General features: G+C 35.4%; 2 protein-coding genes across 4 annotated transcripts; one reads left to right on the plus strand and one right to left on the minus strand.

Annotated features, from left to right (window-relative positions):
* Positions 1–11,166: 11,166 nt before the first annotated feature.
* Positions 11,167–15,611, plus strand: LOC129882904 (BTB/POZ domain-containing protein At1g03010-like). Of its 2 annotated transcripts, none has more exons than XM_055957392.1 (4): positions 11,167–11,479; positions 13,050–13,116; positions 13,392–14,588; positions 14,902–15,611. In XM_055957392.1, exons 1-4 carry the CDS (start codon positions 11,388–11,390, stop codon positions 15,433–15,435), a joined length of 1,890 nt encoding a protein of 629 aa, XP_055813367.1. In that variant the 5' UTR covers positions 11,167–11,387; the 3' UTR covers positions 15,436–15,611. The 2 variants fall into 2 exon arrangements, with proteins under 2 accessions (XP_055813367.1, XP_055813368.1); XM_055957393.1 differs by lacking the exon at positions 11,167–11,479 and adding an exon at positions 12,839–12,918.
* A 907-nt stretch (positions 15,612–16,518) lies between these two features.
* On the minus strand, positions 16,519–21,812 carry LOC129882905 (zinc finger CCCH domain-containing protein 32-like). 2 transcript variants are annotated; one of them, XM_055957395.1, is made up of 8 exons: positions 21,684–21,812; positions 21,471–21,574; positions 21,185–21,333; positions 19,942–20,004; positions 19,662–19,781; positions 19,294–19,581; positions 18,893–19,210; positions 16,519–17,074 (listed from the first exon to the last, which is right to left on the minus strand). In XM_055957395.1, the coding sequence occupies exons 2-8, from the start codon at positions 21,553–21,555 to the stop codon at positions 16,799–16,801; spliced, it is 1,299 nt and encodes a 432-aa protein (XP_055813370.1). In that variant the 5' UTR covers positions 21,556–21,574; positions 21,684–21,812; the 3' UTR covers positions 16,519–16,798. The 2 variants fall into 2 exon arrangements, with proteins under 2 accessions (XP_055813370.1, XP_055813369.1); XM_055957394.1 differs by lacking the exon at positions 21,684–21,812 and having other exon boundaries at positions 21,462–21,677.
* Positions 21,813–22,426: the final 614 nt, after the last annotated feature.

The following is a 22,426-nucleotide window of genomic DNA, read 5'->3' on the forward strand; positions in this document are numbered from 1 at the left end:
TCTTCTTTGCCGACGACCTTATCTTACTTGCAAATTCCAATGAAAAAAATTGTAACTCTATAATAGATGTACTAAATAGTTTTTGTGCAATCTCTGGATAATCAATAAATTTTAGCAAATTCAAAATAATTTTCTCCAAAAACACTCCAACAGATGTGTCACGCCCCGGGAGGGTACCCTAGGCGTAGCCGACACTCGAAGGCAATTTTTGACCTCCGAGCGAACCACCTGGTCCAGTCACACATTCATTCAATCAATCATTAACTCGACAAGAAAATTTAAAAAGGGCTACTCAAAAGAACAATTCAACATTTCTACACTCCGGTCTATGAAGCCTCTATCTACAACCTAGAAGGTGCCCATGACAAACCCATGGCTACCAACAATCAAGACAAAGTAAATGACATCAAAACTATACAAAAAGAGCTTAATATCCTCCGGAACTAAGAGGACTCACCACTAGCTGGGAGTGGGTGTAGATCTTTAACGGAGTGCCAGTTGATTATCTCTAGTACCTGTCTCTGCATCATGAAACGATGCAGTCCAAATGGCGTCAGTACGTGGAATGTACTGGTATGTAAAATGGCCGAATGAAATGACATAAAGGAAACATCAAACCCACTCGAAACTCAACTCAAGAAAAATAACAACTCAATCAAGTGTCCTAGGTCTAAACAAGAATACGGTTTAGACAGGACCAATCACATACCATTTAACTCAATCCGACTCAGAGTACTATCAAGACTTATGTGGGAGTTTCTCTTATCCGACAATCATCACTTATGAGCTAGTGACAGTACAACAAGCCGACGTTGTTGCCGCGTCCGTTCATGCTTTGTCAGGGCATGAACGAGTCAACCAATCATGGATCCAATCCAACCAAGTCCTATAATGTCAAGACAAACATTTTGGGGAAACATCCGACTTTAACGGTTCAATCCCCTCCTACGTTTGGCGACGTAGTTATTGGGTTCGAGTATGGACTTTACTCTTACCCAATTCGGTGCTCGATACTCCTCCCAAGACTTAATGCTCATAAAACTCCATCCAATCGACTCAATCAAATCATATCAACAAGTCTCATTTAAACCTTGTCAACTCATCAACTCTATCACAATCAAATCTCTCTCAATCATACTATCCGATCAATCTCAATCATATCTTTCAAGAGTAATTTAAATATACATTTATAGCAACATATGAACCTAACCAATCATTCCCTCCATCCATTTAATTAATCTTTGAGACTCATCACAACTTCAAGGCTTTAAAATCGACACTTCAAAATAAGCAACATTTTAAAGAAAATAACATCCTTAATCATAATCTACATAATTAAGAAGATCAATAAAGCATATTTAACAACTCATCTTCATCAACTCATACTCACATAAAGGCTCTTTTAGGAACTTCTTAGCTCAACATCATCAACACATATAGAATCAAATAACTAGGGGATAAAACTTATTCAAAAATAAACCGTACCAAGAAACTCCATTTTCATGGACATCTAACCTCAAAGAAAGAAGACGAAGGGTCATCTTCTAACTAAAATTTCAAGACACACATGCAAAGCAAAGAAGCACAAAATCAGGTAGAACAGGTGCGAATCAGAAAGAGACCATCATTTTAAGAACTCTTCATCATTTTCACAAGGACGAAGAAGACATAGAAGAAGACACAGAACAAGGAGGGTTTCAATTAGTATAGTAGTGGGTAGGTGAACTATTTTGTTTTTTATCCATTTGTTTTACCTACTTTTGTACCTCTTTTACAGAATAATAAAAAGCTTAAGGGGCACAATTGACCAAAAAAAAATAACTTCAGACATACGATATCTGAAGTTAAATTTTAAACAAAATGTTTAAAGTTATATGACTGAGGTTCACATATATAAAAAAAAACCTCAAAGAAAGAGTAGGGAACATGGGTGGACTCAACCCATGTTTTGGATAGCCTTACATACCTTAGAATAGACACTTGAAGAAACCTTGTTGTTGGGTCTTCAATGGAAAGCTTGAAGTCTTGAAGCTCTTGGGACAAATCTTTGTTGAAAATGGAGAAGAAGAAGAAGAAGAAGAAGATGAAGAAGAAGAGAGAGTTTTCTAGGGCTTTTCTAGAGAGAGAGAGGCTGCAAATTGTGATCCCAAAATGCCCAAAGATGATACATATATAATTTGGGTGAATTCCCAAATTGCCCCTTCTCAAAAGTTCTGAAAATAGGCTAAAATGCTCCTGGCGCGATAGTGGCGCGTCGCGCCATTGCAGCGCCAGGCCGGTTACGCCTAAAACCTACACATCGGTTAGTGGCGCACCACGCTAAGGACCAAACTATTGAGGAACATTCTTGGCGCGATAGTGGCGCGTCGCGCTCTTATAGCGCCAAGGCCAAATCTTTCTGGGTTCTGGAAATTGACTTGAAAACCCTGCACACCTCATAGTGGCGCACCGCGCCAGGGGCCAAACTACTGAGGCGTGTTCCTGGCGCGATAGTGGCGCATCGCGCCACTGCGGCGCCAAGCCCAGTTTTCCAGCAATTGCAACCCAGGCCTGAAAATCCCTGCCGTGCTAGTTCATCTTAGGATCATCATATCTTTCGACTCCGAACTCCAAAAATTACATTCTTGATGGCGTTGGAAAGACGACTCGACGACCCTTAACTTAATAGGTCATGGGCCACCCAGATTGTCGTCTTTCAAAAGATAGGGTCGTTAGAAGTCGACCCCTTAAATGAACTCATCCAAAAACGTAGCCACGACGAACCTTTTGGACTTAGCTTGGTCCTAGGGGTCCTTTGTGATCCCACATCACCTCCAACACTCTTCAATTATTCAGGGACTCATCTTAACTCAAGCACATACTTCAAAATAATTGAGTTAGACCCTACACATGTACAAGGAAGGTCCGAATCTTAGGGAAAAATTTTGAGGGGTGTTACAAGATGCTAGAGAAAAAATAAACAATTGCCTAGGTATAAAACACTCTAATAGCTTTGAAAAATACTTGGGATTTTCAATGATCAATTCAAGACTATCAAAACATAATTTCCAGTTCATTATCGATAGATTTAACACTAGGCTAAAGGAGTGGAAGTCCAACTTTCTCACAATTGCGGGAAGAACCGCCCTAATAAAATCAACCCCTGCAGCTATCCCAAATCATATCATGCAGCTTTATCATCTACCCAAAGCAATGTTATCAAAGATTGACTCAATTCAAAGAAATTTCTTGTGGGGAAGTACGGAAGAAAAAAAATGTCACCTAGCAAACTGGAACATTGTTACCAAGCCAAAAAATAAGAGGGGCATTGGGTTATATAAGGCGCTATGGAAAAATGTTTCTTTCAATATGGCATTATCCTAGAGATTTAAAAAAGATCAAAACTAACTTTGGGCAAAACTTTTGCAAAACAAGTATGGAAATAAAAAAAAAGAAATAATCAAACGGCTACAAGCCACCTAAGAGGATCCCATATAGGAAAAAATATTATTAGAGGTTCGAAACTTTGTAACGAGGGAATTAAGTGAAAAATTGGGAATAAAAAATAAATAAACACATGGCAAGACAATTGGATAAACCAAGAAAAGCCTCTAAGAAATATGATTTATGGCCCTCTAATGAAGCATAAATATGATTTAACTATAGCCGGCATCCTTAATAATGGTTACATCAAAACTGAATCTTTCTCCTTTGAGCTCCCAACAGAAATTAAGAAATAAATTCATAGCACATACATCAAGCAAATTAGTATAGGAGAGGATAGCTATATATGGAATACTGTAGGACACAATGTCTTCTCAACAAATGTGGTTTACGATCTAGTCTCAAAAGAAAGCAATTATAAATTCAAGGAGGAGGATTTTACTTGGCTTTGGAAGATCAACACTTTAAATAAGATAAAATACTTCTTGTGGTTAGTTTGCCTTAACAGAATTCCCACAACTCACATGTTACATAAAAGAAAAATCCTCCCCAGTGATATATGCAACATTTGTCAGAATGAAAAAGAAGACATAGAGCATATGTTCTTTAGATGCACTCACTCAAGAATATTATGGGATCAAGTGAATCCAAGTCACAACTATCCTCACTACACAGATAGCATAGAAATCATGAAATTATGGTTGAAAGAACAAATTAAGTCAAAGAAAAGGCTAAATGACTTCTTAAATTGGCCTGATTTTATATTGTTTCTCCTATGACAAATCTGGAACAACCAAAATGGCATCATATTTCAAAAAAGTACAAAACCTACCCTGATTAGCCAAGTTTATAATAAAGCAATGAATACAAGTTTATAACCAGTAAAAATATTCCAATTAGAATAAAAAGTACCATCTACATCAAATGGAAACCTCCAAATAAGAACGTCTTTAAGCTCAATATAGACGGAGCTTGCAAATGTAATCCAGACAAGGGAGGAATTAGAGGTGTATTTAGAGATCATAATAAGAAATGGGTCTTGGGATTCAATATGGGAATACACTATGCCTCTAATATCTACATGGAAGCATTAGCTCTATTTCACGGCTTAAAAAATGTTATACAAAACAAATTGACACCCTTAGTAATCAAAACAGATTGCTATAAAATTATCGGCATGTTATCTAACAAAGATTGTTCCTATCAAAATTTAATTGATGATTATAGGTACCTATTGCATGAAGCGGGAAGTGCACCTATCAAGCATATATATAGAGAAGCTAATGGAGTAGCGGATCAATTAGCAAAAAAGGATGCGAGCTTGATACTTTTGAAAGCTTAATGTTGTACCCCAATCCCCCCATTTTTGTTATTTCTATTTTTGAAAGGGACAAAATAGACACTATATTGCCTAGACTAATCTCCTTATCTAATGACTCTTAAGTTCGATTATTAATGAATAAAAATCCTTCATTACCCAAAAAAAAAATATCAATTTAGTATAGATAAAAAAAAAGTGGAGATTCCATAGGATGACACATAAGGACTTTGATTAGAACAAATAAGATGTATTTTGGTGAAGGGCCCAAAGTATCATGCTACAACATTAATTATTTGGTATTTTTGGTTATCAACGATTTTCATATTGAAGTCTGACTAATTTGAATTCACATTATAGGATTCATTTTTTTGGCGGCGCTCCCAATAAAATACCCTTCCAAAACTCAAAAGCAAAATCGTTTATTAAGAATAAAAATATCTTGACCATCTCATGCCACCACAATCGGATTCACGTTGCAGTGTCCATTTTTTAGGGTAACAAAAAAAATTCCATATCTAAAAATCAAATATGAATAAAGATATCTCGACTATTCTATTCCACCGCAATCTATGTTGATTATTATTTGGTTAATGTTACTTGGATCTGCTGTGTTTTGTTTTGTTTTCTTCTTTAAATATGTTTTGTGTGGGGTTGTATGTTTTGTGTACGCTATCATTGTAGCCACCAGCATTTCATCCTAGCAGCTTGATCCAATTATACAAAATTCTTGTGAACCTAATAATTAAACATTATTTGATAACAATATCACTTTTGGCTGCTCTTGCATGCTCTTGATTCTTGATCGATCAACAACCCCCCTGACAAATCAAATAAAAATATTCCTTTCTGGTTCGTATTATCTGTCTTTTATAATTTTTGTGTATTTTTAAAAATAGATATTTATTAATTATAATCATAAGAATATTTATCTAAACAAGTACTACCTCTTGTCCTACGTTCCTTAAAATAACATTAACTAAAGTGATAATTTGTCTAAATTGCTCAACTAAATTCTCTTTTCTTCACCGGATCGATACTAACTTACCTACTCCTGCTCCTACCGGATCCAAACTCTTGCTCGACTCTTCATGGCACGGTTGGCCGGGAATGAGAACAAAAGGAGATGTCGAGTCGGCTCCTATGCCGCTAGCTATGCCCTGCTTGGTCCCCCTCCCCCGGCACGGTGGAGGTTCCGTAGCACGTCATGAGCACCGGGCTAAGGGAGGCGTCCCTTGTTTGCTCTTGGATTGGACTAAGGGGCAATCCTTACTGTGGAAGCATACCTTGTCATTCTTCTCCTTCAATGATGCTCCGCCAGCCATTCCTCGTGCTGAACAGGCTATGGGGGATCTGGAAGCGGAATTCATAAATAAGTTTAAGAATCTGAAACAAGGTTTTTCCTAAATTTCTATGAGAAAGTACGCTTTGATGCTTACCTTCTTATTATTAAAAGGGGAAGGTTTAATAAAGGAGCTGAAAGCCACTTGACTCTAAGGAGAGGAGCTTTTCAGCCCTTTTGCTGGATTGTTGGTCCGAATCCGGAAAGATTGCCTCAGTTCGGATTGTTCTCTGCAACTCGGGAACATGAAGTTGGAATCGCTAGTAATCGCGGATCAGCATTCCGCGTTGAAAGAGGCGGTACCGTAGAGGGACTAATTGCTTGCCCGGGTTGAAGGGTAGGTGATTTTGGATTAGCTCCTGGGATTTTGGGTTGTTTTACTCTATTTCAAACAGTAGAGAGAACCTACCCCTTCCATGGTACCCACCTTCAAACAAACTTATACTAATTAGAATTAAGTAAATATGGATTATGAAAGAAGACTTCGAGTCTTGAGTTGGTTCGCGTGAATGAAGTGGCACACATAGGAACATCAAATAGTTGATCAATGGTCACATCTGCTCTGCTAGTCAGGAAATAACTAGGGCAACAAGTGTAAGAGCGGATGCTCGATCTCAATTTAGTACTACTCTTTATTTCACTAACTTAATCTCTCTCTCTCTCTACATTTATTAAAGCTAAGGATAGAAGTGATAACAAGTAATTAAAATGAACTGAAAGGGTCCATCTGTTTTATATCTGTTTTATATTAGTTGTTCACTTTTTTCTTTACATGTTCCTTAAGAAATCATAAATAAGAAAGACGTTGTAGCTAATTTGCCCCTTAATAAACTGTTTTGGAACTTAGGAGACTTGTTTACACTTTCAAATAAACAGAATAAATTGTAAAGCTTAAAATGAAAAATAACTAATTAATTTTATTTTTATTTTATAAATTGACTCTTCATTTAAGACAACTATTTAAAATAAGATGAACAATTAATATTGGGCAGAGAAAATATTATTTTATTTCTATTAAAACATCTCACTTGATAAACACTCTACCAAATATAGTTTTTTTTTAAAAAAGATGTAAGAGATTCATGTGTATATGGACATTGTTATAAATTATAATTTACTGCATCCACTTTGTTGATCTCATAATATGGGAGATTAAATATGTAATGATTCATCAAAGCTGCTGTAACATTATTAATTTTTTCCAATGAAACTTCAGGAATAATATAATCTTGATTTGCTTCCTTGTTTGAAGAAAGCCCACAATGTGGTCCTGGACAACCTTAAATTCATTTTTATTATAGTAAAAAAAGAAAAAGGGAAGCTTTGCAATTCCCTAAACCTAGATTAATTATTTAATTTGCTGATTTGATCATATCTATGATCCCAACCTGGTAACTACAGCCTTTCACAGCATTAACAAATACTCCATTTGTAATTAAGTTATACACTCGTGAGACTTTTCTATAAGAACCATCTTTTATTTAGAAAAAATGCATTATATTATAAAGGTAGTTTTTTGTGGAATAATTGTTATATTATATTAGTATATGTTGTTCTTTATAATAATATTTTGCTATAACAATTAAAATATTATTCGGACAAATAATATCGTTAGAGAGAAGTTTAGGTTGTATACATAATTAACAATAACAATGAATAATTTCAACTGTTTAACTTGTTATAATAGATAACTACAACTATTTTTTTTCTCTATATTATCGATCAATATAATTATAAACGATTATATATCTATCTTAAGTGATTTTATTATTAAATAAAAATATGTTTTACAGTAAATACAGAGAATTGTCATTTGATCCATGGGATAAGGTGAATATTTCAAAATTAAGTTTGAATTTATAAATATTTGATTGAAGATATAAATAATACCAAGATAAATTTATCACTTAAATTTAATGTTATTTTATCTCTCATAAAAGGTTTAATCATAAAATAATTTTATCCGCAAATCAAAGGAAACCAAGAATTTTAGTATTGATTGGGGTCATCATATATCATTGCTCCCATAGCATTTTAATTTTGAAGAAACACACAAATGGGCCATGCCATGATTGATCCCACCAATGCATTTCCACTAAATATTACCCTTTTATCTCAAATAGAATATAATGATGAATTGTGGAACGTACAGATTAAAATATCTAATTTGTTGCTAGAAAATGGACCAGTCTTCTTAATAAAATAATTGAACTAATATTACTAGCTTTAAAATTCACATGAAAAATGCTTGATTCAACTAAAATAATTTATTTTAATTTTAAAAAAAATAGAAGTAAACCCCTAATGCAATTATTAACGAAGGAGAATAATGCTTGCTTCACTATTTTTAAGGCGTGCACGGATCCAATGGCCCAGTAGCCAGAAAGGGAAGGAAAAAAAATAATGGTAGTAATTAAATTTACTTTTTTCATCCCTAAAAGGATGATTATTACGATTATTTAGAACTTGTTAATAATTTTTTACGTAGTTTTAATATATGAACTTTATTAAAAATAAATTAAAATTAATGCATGTCTGAATTCACGAGAAAAATAAATATATATATTGATTATTATTTTGTATAATCACAAATTTTATGTTGGTATGAAAAAAAATCAGATGATACAACACATGAAGATTCACATCTCAAAAACTAGCTATTGAAATGGAAAGACATTTAAGGCTATAGAAGCCCTGTATTAACTCTCCAATATAGGGACTCAAGTCTAATATCGTCTTCGATGGTTGTGCATAAAAAAAACTATTTCTAGCCTTGTGTCAACATTGCAATATCGATGACATTATTTAAGACACGATAAATACGTAGAGCGGTGAAGACTCAAATATCATTAATATAATTTAGGGAGAATTACACTTCAACAAATAGTTATTGAGACAAAAAAAAAATTCATACTATTTAAACTCTACGTCAGTTCTCCATTAAATCAATACCAGATTCAAATCTCATACTACCTTTGCAATAGAATTCCAACAAAGGAATAACAAACAAAAAACAATGCATAATTACCCAGTGCACTGTAGTTGTGCACATTAAAAAGGACAAATTAAGCCAACTAATCTTTATTTCTTTTGATCTACTTTAATGAGCTTTAGACATGATTAATTAACTTTGGTCTTTTAAAAAGACTAATCTTTGAAGGGACGTAGGTTTAACTAGGCATGATTACAAACCCTAAAAGCATTGCAAAAATTCGAGAATCCCGCCATCGGTAAGAAAACAAAAAAACATAGTGAAAAATAAATAATAATTAATTCCCACCTTTCACCGAAAAGTAGCAACAAATCCTTGACTTTTTTACAAGACAAAAATTAAATTAAGGGTGTGTTTGGTATGAAGCAAAATATTTTCCATGGAAAATGGTTTCTCCGAAAACAAGTTGGTTTCTAACTTATTTTCTCATGTTTGGTTGGTGAGTGACAAATATTTTTCGAAAAATATTTTCTATTGTTTGATTTGTGAATGAAAATATTTTTTAAGAAATATCTTTTATTTTTGGCTAGAGAGCAGAAAATATTTTTAGGAAAATAGTTTCTGACATGAAAATCAACCCTAGTAATTGACTCGAGATCCAACCCTAACACCTGGTGTAGGACCCAACTCAACTTTCAACCCAAGATTCGACTTCCAAATTTAAACTCCTTTCAAATCGAAATCCGACTACACCCGACTCTAGACCTAACTTTCATATAATTTAATTTCTTAAAAAATATATTTTTAATTTTTTTGGGGGAGTGGGGTGGGGGGTGGAAGGGGATCGGGGTTAGGGGTGGGGTGAAAAATTGAAATTTTCAAAACTTGAAAAAAAATTCAAAAATAAATCTTTAATGTGTCGGGGGTGGCTGGTGGAGTAGGGTGGGGGGTCGCGGTGGAATGGGGTAAAAAAATAAAATTTTCATGATTTGAAATATTTTCAAAAATAATTTTTTAATTTTTTTTTTGAGGGGGGACGGGTGGGGAGGGGTCAAATAGGGGGTGGGGTAAAAAAATAAAACTTTCAAAATTTAAAATATTTTTTAAAAATATTTTTTTGGGGAGGGGGTTGTGGTAGGGGTAGGGTAAGAAGAAAACATTGTAATTTGAGGTAGGAAGAGAGTTTTGGAAAATATTTTCCTTAGTTTTTGAAAGAAAGTCATTTTTCTTAAATTTGAGAAAAATAAGTTGATTTGAAAAATATTTTCCAACATTTAAGTCAATCAAACATGAAAAAATTGGAAAACATTTTACCAATCGCACTCTAAATCACTATTTTCAACTCTTTTATGTTTTCTTTGAGTTTAAATGTTGTGCATTAATAATGTTGTGCACTAACTTTTTATAAATTTTTACACTATTAGTTTAAATTGATCTATATATTTATTACAATAAATAAATTTTCCTTTTTTCGTAACAAGACGGAAATGATAATTGAGAAATAAAGTATTACCTACCATGAAGAGCGAATATCAGATTTAACTTTGATAGATTCAATATTTATCTCTTATGAACGAATTTGTTACGCTTTTAAATTGTATGTTGAAAATTTAAAATATCTTATGGTTTTACACACACATATTGTGGTAAAAATATGGGGTTCAATTGAATTTATAGAGTATATTGCTCCATCTGCAATTGACTAGTGTTAGAGATAGAAGCTAGAATTTTTATAAAGTCTATAACAAAATTCAAAAGTTTTGGTTAAAATAATGTATTTGTGTTGAGAAAACTATGGTTTATATATAAATAATTTATTCAAACCATAGTAAAGTGCCCACTACAAAAAAACAGGGGTTATTGCGAGGTTCTTTATACGTAAAACGATGGTTTAAAATTGTCACAATGCATTTTAACGGCGTTTCGTGAAAATACCGTAATTCCGTCTGTCACAAACGTTTTTCAGAAATCGTCATAATTTTAGAAAATGCACCTTTTCTAAAATTTAGAATACATAAACTCAAAATTCTGAATCCGCCCATAAAAGGTGAAAGTAAGTGCAAAACTTTTATCCTATTATTATATATTTATATAACTTAAATGTTTTTTTTTTCTTTTTAACTCTTCCCTCCTGCATGGTTTCATGTGACTTTTTTCTTTTAACTCCACCTTTCTGCCTTACTACTCTCTCTTTTCACACACAGTGTCACAGTGATAACATGCCAGCAAATAAAGTTTCAGCTTAATTTAGGATTATAGTTAGCTTTAATGTGTCCTTTAAATAAATACTAGTACTTACTAGCTATTAAAAGCATAGTGATTTTGTTAAGAGAGTGCTTAATGGTTTTGGGAAGTTAATTTTGGTAAAGAAGATGGGAGTTGTAACTGTTGCTGAACTCAAGCCAAGCATATCTGGGAAGAGATCTTTTCGTCCAAGTTCTAGTGCAAGACATATTACTGAATGGTACATAAATATATATATATTTTCTCTTTTATACTCAATTATATACACTGACAGCATAAAAAAAAAGTTACTATATTGATGTAGTTTAATCTAGTTGTCAGATTTTTTGTGTAACAATTAATTCTTCATAGTCCATCTTAGATTGGCATGGGCAGAGCAGGGGGTGTAAGGGGATTCATCTGAACCTACATCGATGGAATATTATGTTGTATATATAAGATCGAAACTATTTTAGTATGTATGTGTAGTAGATGTTGAATTCTCCTGACTTCTTTGTTTGTTTATTCCTTTAGTAAAAATCTTGGTTCAGCCAATTATTGGTACATTTTAGATGGTAGCATGAATTCTGGTGAATTTTGTTACTTGTGAGATGTGATTTGTCAGTTATGCTCAGTTCAGATAAGAGGACTTGCAATTTTCTTAGCTAACTTAATTTTTTCCCCTCTTGAGACTATTTCTATCAGAATATAAATATAAAAAGGGATTTTCTGCAATTTAGGACTAAAATTTCTACTTATGAGGAAACAGTTTAATAGTTCAACCACCAAAATATCTGAATAATAAATTAATAAATGCATTTATGACAGACTAATAAGACCATATTCAAGTACTGATTAAGTGAAAATGGCAATACTTTGTAGTTTATTAGAATCTAATTGTAATGGAACTTACCTTAAAATTTAAGATTGTGGAGTTTCTATTATATCACAAAGTTGAATATCTAAGGCTGCAATCATTGAAAATGACAAACCAAATATCTGACTTTTTAAAGTCCAATGTGTTCAATTGTCTTATTTCAAGATGTGGTGTGAACGGTGTACAACAACAACAACATACACGATGTAATCCCACAAGTGAGGTTTGAGGAGGGTGGTTAGTACACAAACATTACTCCTACCTTGTGAAGGTAGAGAGACTGCTTCTAATAAACCCTCGGCTCATTGGTGTAAATGGTGTACAACAACAATACCTAGTGTAATATCACAAATAGGGTCTGAGGAGCCGAGCATCTATCAGAAACAGTCTCTCTACACCATTGGTGTGAATGGTGTGTGTATACAACAATAATTACTTTCTTGTTTCCAACATGTGTATCTTATGAGGGCCCTCTAGCTAGTACAGATGAGTCCTGCAATTAGCTGTTAGATTACTCCAGACCACAAGATAAATCACAACCAGCAACAAATTTGAAAAACACCAGAAGATGTCTGTCACTTGCTTAAATTGGATCCAAAAACAGAACACACACAGTACTGTAAACTTTGTTCCAACATTTGTATCCATTCAAGATTGTGTTTTATGTAATTTTTGGTCCTAAACTATGGTCATACGTGCACGAGCAATATCAGGCTGATTTATGCTCCCCGAAGTGTGTTTCATCTGCTTGATTTTAGATAGCTTTAAGACTCTCCATATATCCAGCATTGTATTCTTGAGATGTAAGTTGCGCCTGTGTGAAACTTTAGGGATTATTCTAAGAAAATATAAATAGAGAATTATTTTTTTATCGCTTTTCTTGACACTTTCCTAGTTTCCAACTTTTGATCAATGATCATATCCTCTCTTGCAGGCCAATATCTGATGTTTCTAGTGATCTTACTATAGAAGTCGGATCAGCCAGTTTTGCTCTTCACAAGGTACAAAAATGAAGTATTTGTTCTTTCTTCTTCTCATGTAATTTGAAAATGAAAAGCAGAAGTTATGAAAAGAAACGGCTAGTCTAAAGTAGCTTGAAAATGATTTCTAAATTACTAGCTATTATGAGTAGATACCGATATCAATGCAGTCGTGTCCATATGTAAACAATTTATTTCATGGTGTCAAAATTGGGAGAAAAATGAAAAGTAAATAGGAAGATGCAGTACCTTGGAGGCATTTTTTAATGTGATTGGTAATTTGACATTATTTGCAGTTTCCTCTGGTATCTCGAAGTGGAAGAATTCGAAAGCTGCTGCTAGAGGCAAAGGATACAAAGATTTCAAGACTCAATCTTACTGGTCTTCCTGGTGGATCTGATGCATTTGAACTTGCTGCAAAGTTCTGTTATGGTGTGAATGTTGAGATTACCATATCAAACGTGGCGTTACTTAGATGTGCAGCCAGGTTCATGGAAATGACAGAAGACATCTCTGAGAAAAACTTGGAAATTCGTACTGAGGTATTTCTTAAGGATACAGTATTCCCAAACATATCCAACTCGATATCTGTTCTTCATCGCTGTGAAACACTACTACCAGTAGCTGAAGAAGTCAATCTTGTTAGTCGTTTAATTAACGCAATTGCAAGCAATGCCTGTAAAGAGCAGCTGACATCTGGTTTGTCAAAGTTGGAGTATAATTTCCCACCCAAACCTGTCCAATGCCTTGATTCTGAGACGCCATCAGACTGGTGGGGAAAATCACTCGCGATGCTAAATCTTGATTTCTTTCAGAGAGTTCTGTCTGCAGTAAAAACAAAAGGTCTTAAACAAGACATTATCAGCAGAATTTTGATAAATTATGCCCAAAATTCTCTTCAGGGGATCTTCATCAAGGATCCTCAGTTGGTTAAAGGAAGTTATTTGGATTTGGATTTGCAAAAAAGACAAAGAATCATCGTCGAAACAATAGCTGGCTTACTACCAACACAATCCAGGAAAAGCACAGTGCCAATGGCTTTTCTTTCAAGTTTGTTAAAATCTGCAATAGCAGCATCAGCTTCTACTTCCTGCAGATCTGATCTAGAGAGGCGCATCGGTCTTCAGCTAGATCAGGCAATTCTTGAAGATATTCTCATACCTGCAAATCCACATGGAAACAATCACAGCCCTCTTTATGACATAGATTCTATCTTGAGGATCTTTTCCTTTTTCTTGAATTTGGATGAGGATGATGAAGAGGACAATCGACTAAGGGATGAAAGTGAAATGGTTTACGACTTCGATAGTCCTGGATCTCCCAAACATAGCTCAATCGTTAAAGTGTCGAAATTATTGGATAACTATCTGGCAGAAGTAGCACTAGATTCGAACCTAACACCATCAAAGTATATAGCACTTGCAGAGTTACTTCCAGACCACGCACGACTAGTTTATGATGGATTATATCGAGCTGTCGATATTTTCCTCAAGGTAGGCTGCTTATCCTCATCAACATGTTCCCACTCACCTGTTCATTATTATTTTCATAGAAGGAGTTTAACGGAAGGGTAGCCTTGACGTAACTGGTAAAGTTGTTGCCATGTGATCAAGAGGTCACAGATTTAAGATGTGGAAACAACCTCTTGCAGAAATGTAGGGTAAAGGTTACGTACAATAAACCATTGGTCCGGCCCTTCCCCGGACCCCGCTCATAGCAGAGCTTATTGCACTTTATATAAGGAGTTTAACAAATGTATATGCATTACAGACTATTTTAATATCATGTATGACATTCTCATGGCAGGTTCATCCAAACATTAAGGACTCTGAACGCTATAGACTCTGTAAAACTATAGACTGCCAGAAACTATCGCAAGAAGCTTGCAGTCACGCAGCTCAAAATGAGCGGTTACCTGTGCAAATGGCGGTCCAAGTGCTATATTTTGAACAAATCAGACTGAGAAATGCGATGAACGGAGGGCACAATCAGTTCTTTGGAATGAATAATCAGTTCCCTCAGCGTTCAGGCAGTGGAGCAGGAAGCGGATGTATATCTCCAAGAGATAACTACGCATCAGTCAGGAGAGAAAATAGAGAACTGAAGCTCGAGGTTGCAAGAATGAGAATGAGGCTTACAGATTTAGAGAAAGATCACGTCTCCATGAAACAGGAGCTAGTAAAGTCACATCCTGCTAATAAGTTATTCAAGTCATTCACCAAGAAATTAGGCAAACTCAATGCACTATTCCGAATAAGAGATTTAAAGCCAATAGGGGGAAAGGCTAACTCAGAAAGTCGATTACTTTTTCAGAAGAGAAGGCGCCGTTCAGTGTCTTGATGTTGTACTCTGGTGTGAATAAGAAAAGAGTATATAGTGTTTCATAGTGCTGAGTTTGATGGATGTTGATGTGTTGAGTGAAGTTCTTTCTTGCATTGTCTTTTGATTGTAAACTTGAAAGAAATACTCACTCAAACTTCTACTTTAAAGGTATATAAACCAGCGTGAGTTTTTTTAAGCTTCATGCAGTTTGCACTTAATGCATATGAAAGCACTTATTGTGTTTAAACTTCTAAAGGAATGTCAAAATGGAATCACAATGTATTTCCTTTTGGGGGTTAGCACCAAAAGCAGAACCAAAATTTGAAGTTTATGAGTTCCTCCAACTTCCTACAAGAATCTCAAACTATTGGGTTCACGTGAACCTACATGTTATATTGTAGATCCTCCCCTGGTTATCACTCAAGAGTGGCTACAATCGGACTTCCTTGGCCTATTTTACAAAGAAGTTTAGTGTGCATCACGAACTCTTCGATCTACAAGCCAAGTCTTCTTTGATAGGAACTTTTGCGGCATTTCCAGCCCTGGTGACTTGATGAATTCATCTCTAGGCTATTCACGATTTAGCTGCTTGCATTTGGCTCCTCCATAATCCCAGCCCCATTACTCATTTCATCAATTGCACATCGATTAAAAAAAGGAGTAAATTCAGTTATCTGCTTATCGTTGATTCTTCTCTACCGTTGGATACTTTTCTCATTAGCTTGATCCAAATAGATTGACTTGCCTTTGTCTGCAAAGTTCACACCGGCCATTTCTAAGTCGTTAGATAAGATCTTGCTTGAGTTTTGGGTGAATGTAGATGGCTTTCCAGAGAAAAATCCAGAAATTCTTCTACCACATGTTGGACTTCTCTGTTGGCCTTAACATGCAAGGTTGCAAGCTGCGTTCATGATGTACAACGACTGGCACTTCAAAAAGCGCCACTTAACCAATTATAGTTTGGAGAACTATCTTTAATAGGAACGACTGTTGTCATAGTCAACAAGGTTGAAACTTAAAAAGAATAAAGACTTGAAAACTGGGGGTTGGGGAGACGGAATCCTAGCTAACAAACATATAGATCTTACAATCTCGTGATAATAAGAAATTTCAAAAGAAAAGTATGTCTTATTACTTCACAAGACAGATTTCGCCTTCTCAACCAATGTAATATTCATGTCAAGCAGTGGGAAAGAGGGATAACAAAAAGACAACTTCAACTCCCGACATTGAGTAACATTAAGCTCTCTACTGATAGTATAACAGACAAATAGCGGAGGAGAATAATACAAAGTGCTCCGAGTTTACTTTAAATTCAATGGTGAACTTCCCCGACTTGACAACTGCATATTGGAGAGCGAAAGACCAGACTAAGATAGTATTAGGTTAACTGTACCAATTGTACTTTCATTGAAGAAGGTGCTCTAGATAAAGAGGCATCCACCTTTGACCCTGTAACAAATCCAGCCTGGAACTCTGGCAACATCATGGGAGCCAACGTGAAGGAAGACCGCAGCATGTAAGGAGCAATTGGTAAATCTGGAAGCGAAGAAGGTGATGAACTATATTGTACTGTTCCCAAAGGATGATCAAATTTACAAGCGCTGCCAAACTTGCAGAATCCCTTCAGTAGATAAAAGGAACAAGGCTGCACCCCCTGCTTTAAAAATGTACATCAGCGGAACGCTCAAACACAAAGACTAACAGGAAACAATACTTTCAGACAGTCAACCAACATCATTTTCCAGACAAACACAAGAAAATATAAACCATTACTTTAGACGACTCCCTCTCCTGGAAATACACAATATTTTGACATCATTGCAGGCAGTTGAGCATGAGCAATTCCATATGCATGTGATTATAATGATGGTTGTTGAGAACACAAGCTGCTAAATCCCTCCCAGCTCAATAAATAGTTCCAAATAATTTTTGGAAATGACATGGAAAAGCATGCTATGAAGAACGGAACAAAGAAATCATTACCTTCCACAGCTTAGCAATTATTAACTACTGTGCACAAAAGAAATTGCTCAAATAAACAAAGCATTCAGACCCGTAGCTCTTAATAGTAGCAGATTTAGAGAAACAACCATCACAAGAAGTAATGACGCACATGCATCTGCGCACTGGTAACAAAATTCTTAGAAAGGGAAAGCCTGGCCAAAAAACAACTAGATTCATCATTTTCTTTATGACCAAACAAAGGGCAACATTCATCACTGTCTAATCGTAGAAAGATCTTGGTAAACTGTAAGTCCAAATCCACACAGTTAAGTTCATTAAATTTAACTAAACAAACGAAAAAACAAACATTGACTAACTTAGAATTCCCTTCATGGATGTAACTATACTGCCGTGTAATTAGGTCAAATTTTTCTTTGTTTAAAGTACAGAACTGAACTCACAGAACGTGTGCTGCCAATTGCCAACAAGAATAACCAATAAAAACACAACAAACCTGCAACTTCCCTGGTTGATGCACAGCATATTACACATCCATTAATTTTCTTCATGCTAAATAAAGACATTTTGTTATGACATCATACAATGAAACAAAAACAGGTTACGAACAAATGTGACAATCTCATGGCAAACCCTGGTAACTCATATCGTAGTGCAGTTATGCAAACACTTCACTTAAGTTAAAGGAAGTCTCTAGAGAACTGCATTGGACTTTTAAACAGTTAAGAGGAACTAAACTAGGAGATCCTCCTCTTCAAATACATTGTTACCACAAGAAGTTTATAAGGAGAGATATAGCAATTCAACAAATATACAAAAATCCGAACACTAATTCATGCTGGTGAGTTTTAACAATGCAGATATAATCTTCAACCAGCAATGATCAAACTGAAGGAAGGAGAGAGTTAATGCAACTTTGTGTGATGTATGGATAGGCGCATATCACAAGTTCTAACTATGTTGCAGAGAAGAGCCTGGCATTTAATTTGAGATGGGTAGAGAGGCAGGTCTATTATCCATCGAGTTTTGAACTGTACGCCATGTCGCCATTAGACCCTCGAATTTCTCGGTAATCAAGAAAGGAAAAGGAGACAGATAATGTAGCTTCATTGATCACAAATCTATAACACGTGAGCACCAAATTTAAGCAACACAACAATCATTAAAAAATCCTCTTCCTGTACGCTTCTCCCCTCTTTCATGTATCATTGACTTCTAGTCAGATCCATAAATAAGGAACCTCAAAGTCCAGCATACGTTACTAACAATGAAACATTAGCATTGCAATTGGCAAAAATCCTCAAAAGGAAAACCACAACATAAAGTTCAATATAATCAAGCTTCAGAACCGAATGCACACAAAAATTTCTAGACACAAAAATCTACTCGAGCACAATGAAGCAAGAACATGAAGACTTAGCAAGAACAATGTGAATGTTTTTACCCGGGTAGATTATAAATCGTCATGTCAAATCAAACAAAAATGAAGAAAGAAGAAACAGTATCATACCGGACGCAAAGGAAGGCCTAAGGGGCTGAAAGCACAGTTTGTCTTTGATGCAATCCAGTCAGCTGGATGGTGAAACTTACAAGATGATCCAAATTTACAGTCCCCAGTTTTCACATAGTGTTGACATATGGATTGACCAGGTCTCTCAGGAAAACTCTTTTCCTTCTGTGTTTTGCTTGAAGGGCTAGCAGCAGGGGGTAATGGCGAGTAAGGTCCTGCGAAGGCATGTGGAGAAGATGCTAGCTGTGATATCCCATAGACAGATGTCAGCCCAGCAGAGGGTTGAGCACCAGGAGATAGTGCAGGACTTACTGGTCCCTGCAACAAGTAAATTAATCACCGCATAGAAAAAGAGATTACATCATTGCAGAAGGTTGATAGAGAGGAGATCTTTATATTACCGAGTAAGGGCTCCAGTTCTGAATGGTAACCACTCCTGGGTGAAGCAACACTGGACCATAAGCACTAGGTACATATGACCCAGGTAAAAGTGGAGGCCTTGCTACTCTAAGACCAGTTAATGCACTGTTATATTCCTCAGGAGGAGCAGGAAGAGACTGCACTGTCGGATAAAATGGACGTGCAGGTGCTGGCACTGATATACCAGCAGGTTGAGGGTGATCGAATTTACATGTTATACCAAATTTGCAATGCCCCGTTTTCAAATAATAGGTGCATTCAATTTCCCCCTGTTGTAATTGTTGAATATTAGATGGCTAACAAAGAAAGTTAACACAATTGCACACACATAAAACCATGAGACAATTACCGTGCGTAATGGATATCCATAAGTATTTAGTGGTATATTGCTCAAGGTTCCGCCAAAGTTCCTAGGGTGGTGGAATTTGCAGGATACACCAAATTTACAGGTCCCTGTTCTTAAATAGTACTGCGCATGAACATTGTGAAGTCAGCAATGAAATCAAAACTACTAAAAACGTAACACCACATTCAGGAAAACAGAAAACTTTTAACACTTGGAAGTTTGAGTTTTAGAAGATATAGCAAGATCAAACTTCAACACTCTCCCAGCACTGAAAGCAGAGTACCTGGCAGATTGGCTCTCCCATTCTTTCTGGGAACTCAACTCCTCCCAATTGAATCTTACCACCCTGAAAACAAAATCACTCATCCACATAAGGAATGTACGCATTCACACTTTCCCTTTTAAGAAAATAATAACATATTCAGAAGATCAAGAAAATAAATGCAGGGGCGGAGCTTGAGCTTCGCCTACTGGTTCGCGCATTCACACTTTCCCTTTTAAGAAAAATAATAAAATATTCAGAAGATCAAAAAAGTAAATGCAGGGACGGAGCTTGAGCTTCGCCTACTGGTTCAGCAGAACCCAGTAACTGTTAAAACTCCACTTAACATGTATAAATGATTTATCAAGAACAAAGAACGATACGTGTTTAGAATCTAGAACCCATAAACTCAAAATTCTAGCTCCGACTCTAAGTAAATAAAAGCTGTCCAATTTTACACCATCTATGGGAATAATGGGTGCCTTATAATTCACATACACTAACTTAAAATCTTTGGATCCGCCTCATGTGTTAGAAAGAACCCATTCTCGACTATGACTTCCAAGTAAGAAATTCAACGAATGTAGAGACCTACATTCGCCTTGACAACATAGACACCAAATACATATACAGGAAAGGAGAACAATTAGATTAACATGAACCACCAAACCCCTCATAGTGTGCTTTCTACAACGTGTATCTAGATTAGTCGAGCTAGTGCAAAAAGGAATTAGCCTAACAAGAACCACCAAACCCCTCATAGCATTCTTTCTACCACGTGAATCCAGATTAGTCGAGCCAGTAAAAAAAGGAATTAACTTAACATGAACCACCAAACCCCTTATAGTGTTATTGCTACCCCTGTGAATCCAGATTAATCAAGCCAGTGAAAAAAGGAATAGCTTAACATGAAACACCAAACCCCTGGTAGTGGACATTTCTACCACGTGAATCTAAATTAGTCGAACCAGTAAAAAAGGAATTAGCTTATCATGAACCACCAAACCCCTCATAGCATGCTTTCTACCACGTGAATCCAAATTAGTCAGGCCAATGTAAAAAAGAAATTAGCTTCACATGAACCACTACTTTCTAAGGCATGAATCCAAATTAGTCGGGCTAACGTAGAAAGAAATTAGCTTAACATGAACCACCAAACCCCTCATAGTGTACTTTCTGCCGCGTGAATCCAAATTAGTCAGGCCAGTGTAAAAAAAAAATTAGCTTGACATAAAACCCAACTGAAGCAAGATGAACAACTTACATAGGGGCGATCACGATCACGAGGATGGTTAAACCGGCAATTGGGTCCATATCCACAGGACCCATTTCGCATATAATACGAACAATCAGGAACACCAGGCCTTTCCGGGTAAATTTCCCTACCAAATAACCCCAACTTCTGCATTGATCCTACATTATAACCAAAATAAATTTAGCATTATCAAAAACCCTAGAATAAAAAACCCCACATTCACATACTCGAAAAAAAAATAGAACAATCCAAAATTCAAATTTGTTAAAACTAGAAAAAAAAAAACCATCAAGACCCGTTTCTGGCTCCACCGAAACCCATTCTGACTGATGATCGGATTGTGACTCATTACTCCCCGTGGACTGTCCGTACAGTTCCATCTCTTTTTTAGGTCTTCTTCTTCTTCACAATAATCAGAGGATCAAAACCAAAAAAGTAAAAAAAAATTAGAAAGTGTAGAAAAGGTTGATGATATTTGTACAGAAGCCATTAATGTTTAGTGACTTACAGTATGCAATAAGATGGGAGAAAAGGGTTAAAGGGATACAACACACCAAGGAGAAATTGCCAACTGTGGAAAAAACGAATTAGAGAGAAACAGTCTTTTGGTGTCACTAAGGTTTCGTTTTTTTCTCACTCATCACTATAACACTGTCCGTACAGTGTGCATGCTTCGAGTTTTCCCCTTTTTTTCTTCAATAATAATTTATTATACTTTAACTGTAGTTTATAGTATTGTATTTTATTTATTGTTACACATAATATATAAATATATTTTTTTAAGTTGACTTCATCTTTGACTGATATCTATACTCTTCAATTTATTTATGGAATATTAATTTGTTGCAAAAGTTAAGAAGATGAAGAAAAAATTTAAATTTTATAATCTTAAATATAGTGCATGAAAAATTGAAATTAAAATGTTATTACAAAAGGAAGATGTCTTTTAAATAGACTAGAAAAAAAGTAAGACAAACACTAGATGTCCATTTTTTTACTTTCTGTTTAGAAAAATCAACACATAATTTATCATTTAGACGTGGTTTGGTGTGATGGATAAGAGAAATTAATTTTGAGATAATTTTTAAGTGGCCTTTAATCCCTTGTTTAGTTGGAAAGGAAGGGATAACTTATCTCAAAATTAACAATTAATACTGGGATAAGTTATCCCTTCCTTGGGGTGGAATGCTAATTCCAGGATAATTTATCTTGAGATAAAGATGTAAAATGATAAAAATATTCCCTTTAACT

Source organism: Solanum dulcamara, chromosome 3, assembly GCF_947179165.1.
Source record: "Solanum dulcamara chromosome 3, daSolDulc1.2, whole genome shotgun sequence".
Lineage (NCBI taxonomy): Eukaryota > Viridiplantae > Streptophyta > Magnoliopsida > Solanales > Solanaceae > Solanum > Solanum dulcamara.